Source organism: Ostrinia furnacalis, unplaced genomic scaffold, assembly GCF_004193835.3.
Source record: "Ostrinia furnacalis isolate ACB-3 unplaced genomic scaffold, ASM419383v2 OfSCF0922, whole genome shotgun sequence".
Lineage (NCBI taxonomy): Eukaryota > Metazoa > Arthropoda > Insecta > Lepidoptera > Crambidae > Ostrinia > Ostrinia furnacalis.
The window spans coordinates 70,660-78,875 of record NW_021131161.1 but is presented as its reverse complement, the minus strand read 5'-3'; the positions used below and the strand labels follow the sequence as shown (position 1 = coordinate 78,875).

Genomic DNA, 8,216 nt, shown 5'->3' with positions numbered 1-8,216 from the left:
CTGTCGACTCCATACAAAAAACACCGGTTATCGTCAAAGTTACGGTCAAAGTTAGGTGGTGCAACTCACCTTCCAGTTAACCTTAGAGTTAACATAGACACGCTTTGAAGCTAAATGTAATGCTTACGAGAAGTTTCAAATAGAAAATTAGTTCTATTTTCGTCCACTAGATGGCGTTGTAGCAGAATATTATATCTTTGCAAAATTTTATTTCTTTTAATATTAACGTGCTAATACAATTTCATGAATATTATCAAAAATACTTTTACTAAACAGTAATTGGAATGACCTAATTTAGTTTCGTAATAGGTATAGTCACGAGCAAAAAATGTATTGTATTACGCTGTAATAAAGTTGAAATTCCAATGAAAAAGTAGGTATACATAATTTACTCGTGACTTTAAGTACATACCCATTAACGTTAATAGATAGTGAAACTAGAAGAAAATATTTTTACTGGCGTTTAGATATTGAGATCACGCGAAAGTTGCTACAGCGAATCCATTCAAGTTTACTTATTGAATCTAGGATTAGTTTTGAAAAATTTGAAAATTCTATCACCCGTATTCACAAACGATGCTTGCTTAAGTGACGCAGCAAATCGAACGCACAGCGTTGAATAGAGCTCTGTGATTAGTGTGTGACCCTGTGCGTCCACGCGCACTGAGAAACATAGTTAATGTTTGTGAATACGGACGTGGTTCCATAAAGCCTAAGTAAAGAGCCATTTTGAGATTTGGCTACATAACCAAACGGTTTTTAATACATTGGTCAGGATGACCTGAATCCTTTTTCCATTCTAAATCCATTCCATTGCGTATATTCCTTAGTTCCTTCCTTTATGTACTTTTCAAGTAATCCATGGTGGTTTATGTCGTATATTCCTTAGGTACTAGTCCATCCATGGTGCTTTATGTCTCGAAGTGTTTGTAAATGCTGGTCACGTATCCCATGACCTGCTGCCAGTCGGGACGCTCCTGCTGAATCATGTCTTGGATGTTCTGGAATTAAAAAAATAATAAATTATAATTATCATGTCGGCCGTTTGGTGTAGTGGTTCGAAACGAACAACTATTCCGGAGGTAGCGGGTTCGATTCCCGCACAGTACAAACATTTGTGTGCATGAACATATTTGTTTGTATGGGACTGGGTGTTTTCTATGTATAATAAGTATGTATTTACAAAAAAAAAGGTATTTAAGTATGTTTATATCCGTTGTCTAGTACCCATAGTACAAGCTTTGCTTAGTTTGGGACTAGAAGCGCAGTGTAAAATGTCCAAGGATATTTATTTATTATTATTTATATCATTTACCTAGTTAGACCTAAGCAGAGCTTGTACTATTATGGACTTGAACAGGAGTCTTATGAGAGCTATTGTAGCCTAGGCGCAGACCACCGATTTTTAGTTGGCCCATAATTCGTTCGGGCTGTTGATCAGTATGGAGATGTATGAAAGTGCGCACATTACACAGATTTGGTATCGGCCGATTCTTCATACAAATTAGAATCGGGCCCAACTGTCGGCCAACTAAAAGTCAGTGGTTTGCGCTTAGGCTTATAATACGCTCCAACACAACATTTTTCATAAGAAATCAAAAATCTTATTAGCCTACTAAGCCCTGATGTAAGTAGTTTCGTCCCAATAGGGTCAAAAAGGGAGATCTTTCTAGGGAGAGCCCAACCTAACCCGAAAATAAGGTAGGAATACAATTTCATGCATTTCCTGGCGTAAAAAAGGTGCTTATACGAGTATATGCAGTGACCCACATTTATGTTCTCTGTGATTCAAATAAATTCCAATAGTTTATTCAGTACATAATGCCCTTTCCAGGGTACTTATACACGTCCCAAATATAGCTTGCCCTACCACCATTTCGGGACAACATATGGGCTGGTGCTGAGAAGAAGTGGCGGAAGAAACTCAGTCAGATTTAAATAATTATATCTCAAGATGAAGTGGACGTCTTAAGGCTGAATACTCATAATAATAACGACTGATGATGATGCTTACCAGCGTGGTGGGTATGCCCACAGACTCGGCGGCGGCAAATGCCACGGAGAAGTTAGTTCGCTTGTCGTGCGGCGACAGAGACGCGTAGGACACGCGAGACTCGCCTAAGTACGAGTGTAGTAACGCGCAGAGTGCCATGCCGTCGTTCCACGAAGAACTGTAGGATAAAACAATATTATTTAGAACTCAAATTACACATTGAAATTTAATACGGCTAGTGCTCACGGCAAATAAAAATTGCGTGGAGGTACAGAAAGCACGTGGATAAGGGTCTAGCTCCGGCATAGGACCGGTAGTTATGGATATCCTTGGGGGAGGCCTTTGTCCAACAGTGGGCATCATTTGGCTGAAACTAACAAACTAATTATCCACGTGGTCTCTGCTGAGTAGGATCTGAATAGAATCATCCTCACTCATCCCGTGGAAATCCATGGGAAAAAAATATGAGAACATCAGGTCTAATTCTCCTGACCATTGAATCCCTTCAATATAGGACTTATAGAAATTTTTCTTTGACTGCTATGGGTCATAATATTTGTTCTTTACTCTTTCTTATTTGATAGATTTATGTATATTTTTTCTCTTTCTTTTCAAGAAAAATACACTTTATTATTGCTCATTAATTACTAAATGATAGAGGGGGATATTATGCATACCTGAAGTTAGTGATATCAATGTTATTGTATCCCAGAGTCTTTTGTTGACACCACTTGAGGAGTGCGTTCCTCTTAGAGCCTCCATTCTTCACTTGCAGAGCATTCAACGGGTCCTTCCTTTCACCTGTATTTATAAAAACATTTAGTAACTGTTTTTAAAGTAAATGAACAGGATTGTATGAAGTTTATTGTTAAGTGCTTAATGGATGACATGTGCGGAGATTATAAACAAATGCATGCGGGCAAGTAAGCCGGTTTTTTGTTAGTTTGGGAATCTGAAATGAAAATTGTTTTTGACCTTAGTAAAATGTAAGTATGAAGGACACTATATTGCCAAAGTAATGGCAATATAGCGACTATATTGTCATTACCATTTCATTTATTTGCGTCTGTGCTCTTTTAAGGTCAAACAAAACGATATCTAACCAAATGTGTCTTAAAGACTGTATTCATTCACTCACAGATGTCTCCATAGGAGTTTGAGCCAAGTTAATGGCAATACAGTCAGGGTGACTATATTGCCACCTAGTGTAGTATTTATTCTTGTGCACTTTCAAGGTCAAAAAAAATCTAACCAACTAAAGACCCTACTTAAAAGTGTTATATTGTCACTCACAGATGTCTCCATAGAAATTGGAGCCAAGTTAATGTAGTATTTGCTCTTGTGCACTTTTAAAGTAAAAAAAAAACAATATCTAACCAAGTGTGTTTTAAACTTTTTTAATGTCACTCACAGATATCTCCATAGGAATTGGAGGCAAGGTAATGTAGTATTACTCTTCTGCACCATTAAAGTAAAAAAAAAACAATATCTAACCAAGTGTGTTTTAAACTTTTTTAATGTCACTCACAGATATCTCCATAGAAATTGGAGCCAAGTTAATGTAGTATTTGCTCTTGTGCACTTTTAAAGTAAAAAAATACAATATCTAACCAAGTGTATCTAAAGACCCTACATAAATGTGTTATAGTATCATTCACAGATATCTCCATAGGAATTGGAGCCAAGGTAATTTATTATTATAGGATTTGCTCTCGTGCACTTTAAAGTAAAAATAAACAGTATCTAACCAAGTGTATCTCTAAAGACCCTACTTAAATGTGTTATATTGTCACTCACAGATGTCTCCATAAGAGTTGCGCCTGACGAAGGACTCGATGGCCTTCTGCTGCAGCGTGAGCGCGCGCTGCTCGTCTGGGATGTTGGCGGGCGGCGCGGGCGCGGCCTCTGCCCGCACGACAAGCAAGCGCGGCGGTGTGCGCCAGTAAGTATCGTGCAAGTGTTACCAGGTACGAGATTTTTTTAATACTTTACGGTATTATTATGAGCTGTTAACGGTTACTTGAGCTGTTTGCTACACGCCGTTGAGAAATTGATATTTACTGAGTTTATAAACGTGTTTTGTTGCCAATCCCGTGATTGTGATAATTGATATTACTGAGTTGTTAACCCAAAAGTAGAGTAATAAGGTGTACGCTATATTGCACACTATATTGCGGTTGATAGCATTCATTATTTATTTCAGAAGTCTATCAATGTATACGACTATTGAAGAGACCGCTTTTTTACAAGTTTACTAACAACACTCTTGATTTGCATTTTGAGTTTTAATTAAATCACCATAACTTAAATAAACCATGATTTATTAAGGCCCCAGGGCGACATATAGCTTGAGTATAGCTTGTTTTACCTATGTAATACTTGCACTACGATTTACCAAAGAAATATGGCTACCAATATTACACTTACTGGCACACAACCCCCTTTCACAAAAACATATTTGATAGAAATATAAAATGTTATATTACAAAAGGCAAAAACATAGGAATGTTCTGTTCATATTATAAAGTCCACCATCGTCACACCATAACCATTGGAAAAATCAACCAATACCATAATTAGCCATGCTATGAAGAAACATGCGTAAACTGTTATAAATTAACGGCAATATGTTTTGAAAAATAAGCTCGGCCCGAATGAACAGCTTATGAAATAAAAAATAANCCCAAAATCCCACGGGAACGGGAATTATCGGGAAAATCCTTTTGTATGAAAAATCTAAACCGCCTAAGTTAGACGCTTGAAATTTGGCATGCAGGTACCTTAGTAAACTTAAAGCTTAGTTACAACAGGATATTGCAAAATTCAGCGCTAGTACAGTATGAGTCTTGAGAAAGTGCATATATGAAAATAGGCGGAACTACTAAACCTATTTTTATCGATAAAAAAAGTCAAAAAATATCTGAGTTTTTATTATTTATTGACATTTTCTGGGTATTTTACGTATTTTTTTAGTATCGCCTGTTATTAAGCACTAGCGGCCGCCCGCGACTTCGTACGCGTGGATCCCGTTTTACCCCCTTCATCTATCTTACGCGGTTTAGATTTATTCATACAAATGTTTTTTCCCGCTAACTCCCGCTCNTGCGGTTGATAGCATTCATTATTTATTTCAGAAGTCTATCAATGTATACGACTATTGAAGAGACCGCTTTTTTACAAGTTTACTAACAACACTCTTGATTTGCATTTTGAGTTTTAATTAAATCACCATAACTTAAATAAACCATGATTTATTAAGGCCCCAGGGCGACATATAGCTTGAGTATAGCTTGTTTTACCTATGTAATACTTGCACTACGATTTACCAAAGAAATATGGCTACCAATATTACACTTACTGGCACACAACCCCCTTTCACAAAAACATATTTGATAGAAATATAAAATGTTATATTACAAAAGGCAAAAACATAGGAATGTTCTGTTCATATTATAAAGTCCACCATCGTCACACCATAACCATTGGAAAAATCAACCAATACCATAATTAGCCATGCTATGAAGAAACATGCGTAAACTGTTATAAATTAACGGCAATATGTTTTGAAAAATAAGCTCGGCCCGAATGAACAGCTTATGAAATAAAAAATAATTAGATATATGGCTGCAATATTGCCAGCCAAGCAATATTGCAACGATATTACGAAAAACTACATATTTGTTTATTAAACCAGTTCGAGCTGATGAGAAGAAGCATAATGACCTTTTAGGGTGTCATAAAATAAATATCAGAATAGCGCTAATTGAAAGTAAAAATGAGAACTATTGGATCATATTTCTGTCATAAAAGAAATATGAAGTAAAAAAAGATCTATGTCCCATATTTTTTCAATAAATTCTAAAAATTGGCAGTAGGCATTGAGAGTGAAACAAAAACATCATGCAATTACGTATAATCGTTAATAGTGGAGACACACAACAATAGTTAGATACTAAGGCAAGGACTAGGCGCCTCTGTCATGCCGCCATGCTGTAAGAAAAATAAACACAAGCAACCTTACATGCTGTTATTTTTGTTCGGGGAATAGTTAAAAATTCATTCTATTATTTGCGTTTCACGTGCAGTATTTATAAGATCTACATAACTACTTGTTAAAAAGTAAAAAGGTATCTATATCAGTCTTTTGTAGGTACTACAGAAAAATTACCTATTTATTAGCTGACAATTTTAAAGGAAAATCACTGAAAAGGCATGACGACCCCATATAAACTTATTAACTAATAAAGTACACGAAAGGGAGATAAACTAATTATTTCCGCAGAATGTCCGAGAGATACTGTCGCATTTTCAGAGCAGAGCTAGAAACAAAGTTTAGACAGCTGGCGGTTCTCCACTAGCTGTCAAGCATGAAAAATCCTACGTCGTCAGTCCCATCATGCCTTTCAGCTTTTCCCACGTTATCCAAACTGCCGATAGACTACTGCGTTAAAACAATCTCTACACCAACCTGTAGATATCGGGGAGGGTCGCGACGTGCGCGCCGCCGGCGGTTTGCCGGGAAAGCCGCCTGCCGCTAGCCCGTTGGTGGGTGGCGAAGGCTCGGAGATGCCGTTCTTCATGTTGGTTGTCGTGGTGGTCACAGGCACTGTTGTTTGCTGGGGATTGGGAAATAATTTGAGTGACCTGTTACCGAGCTGATAGTAACTGGACGCGTCACGTTGGGAAAAGAATGAAATTTGAAACCCCCACCGACTTTTTTTCCATAACTTTAATCATTTGCTAGCACAAGAGTGCTAGCAGCGGACATGTATGCTTTTCACAAAATCACAGTTTAAAATAATTTAAGGAAATGACCCTAAATAGAAGTTATTGTAGCTCAACTATGGCTTCATCATCATCAGCTTATAGCAGTTTAGTTTAGCCTAGCTAGCAGGCATCATCGAGTCAAGGTCCCCCACACACAGTACCCCAGCGGTTTATCGGTTTTTCCACAAAAATGATCTCACTGTCATGGTATCTTGGCTTACTCGCTACCGTACAATAACTGATAGTTCGCATACTATCAAGACGTGTATTTTTGGAAATAGCGGCAGGTCTTACCTGTGGCCACTCCCCGACGGGCGTGGTGGCGGGCGACTGCTTGGCCGCCTTGGCAGCGTTCTCTATGCTCTCGATCAGCGACTTGACGGACAGGCGCGAATCTTGGCGGCTCACTCCTGTGTGTGAAATAATTACACCATTTTAGGTAAGTAGGCTTTTTTTTTTGTTTTTAAGCTTTTTCTGTTTTTAAGCTTGAACCACACCAACGCGTCAGATCGCCATCGCCGGCGCGATCATAGGCCAATGACAGGTCGCGCGGATTGATTACGCCGCGGGGATGGCGATCTGCACGCGTTGGTGTGGTTAAAGCATTAGACGTTTCACTCTTCCAAAAGCGGTCGTAGTTACGTGGAGGCGTTCACGTCTGTTGTAAGGGGCGGATACAGCTCTCCGCACGATCTCCCGTCATCTCTCCCTGCCTGGTGCAGTCAGATACGCGATTCACACTGCCAATTTTACTTGATCTCCACCGCAGGGTGAACTGCCACTCGATCCGGTTTCTTCAAGAACGACACTCGCTCTATGGAGTTTTCATCCATCTCGCCTTCTTATCTAACTAAAGTATTGCAGTATACGGGACTGTACTACAGCCGACAAACGCTGGGTGATGCCGAGCTCCTGTGGTATAGACACATTAGTAGAACAGTCATTTCAAAATTATAATTTTACCTTTAGTTCTCCTGTGGGACGCAGCAGTTGCCATGATGTCCTGTAAGGAGGCGCTGGTGAGCAGCGGCGGCGGGGGCGGCGTCTCTTCGGTCCGAGGCGGCATAGCTGCAGGTGTATGGGATGTTTAATGGTTTGGAACGTGTATGAAGAAATGGGTAAGCTTTGCGACCATTTATTACCTGAACAGTTTCAGAGTAACCTAGACAGTTTCATAATCTAGTTATTTTTCATTTGCTTTTAATCTGATCTTCATTTTGTTGTAATAAGGCCAAGAAAAGAAAAGACCCATTGAAGATGGATACGCAGAGAAAGTACCTGTAGTTACTTGATCCTTAAAACATTTTTTAATCGAATTCATAACACCATACCCAAAAACAATAAAAAATCAAAGTGTACGTCCGTCACCAAGACAATGATGATAGCCAAAACTGAATCTACTGCAAGTGTAAACGTAAAGCGATAAATGGATGACAGCCGTTAAATTCTATCTAAT

The 8,216-nt window shown here is 38.7% G+C and overlaps 1 protein-coding gene across 1 annotated transcript in view; it reads right to left on the bottom strand.

Annotated features, from left to right (window-relative positions):
• Positions 1-848: 848 nt before the first annotated feature.
• The window catches only part of LOC114350598 (cytospin-A), a 57,764-nt gene continuing 50,396 nt past the window's right edge, over positions 849-8,216 (bottom strand). The window contains exons 21-24 of the mRNA XM_028301459.1: positions 3,791-3,898; positions 2,671-2,794; positions 2,015-2,171; positions 849-1,001 (exon numbers count right to left, since the gene is read on the bottom strand). Coding sequence (XP_028157260.1) covers positions 912-1,001; positions 2,015-2,171; positions 2,671-2,794; positions 3,791-3,898 — 479 coding nt within the window. The 3' untranslated portion in view covers positions 849-911. The remainder of the gene's footprint in view (positions 1,002-2,014; positions 2,172-2,670; positions 2,795-3,790; positions 3,899-8,216) is intronic.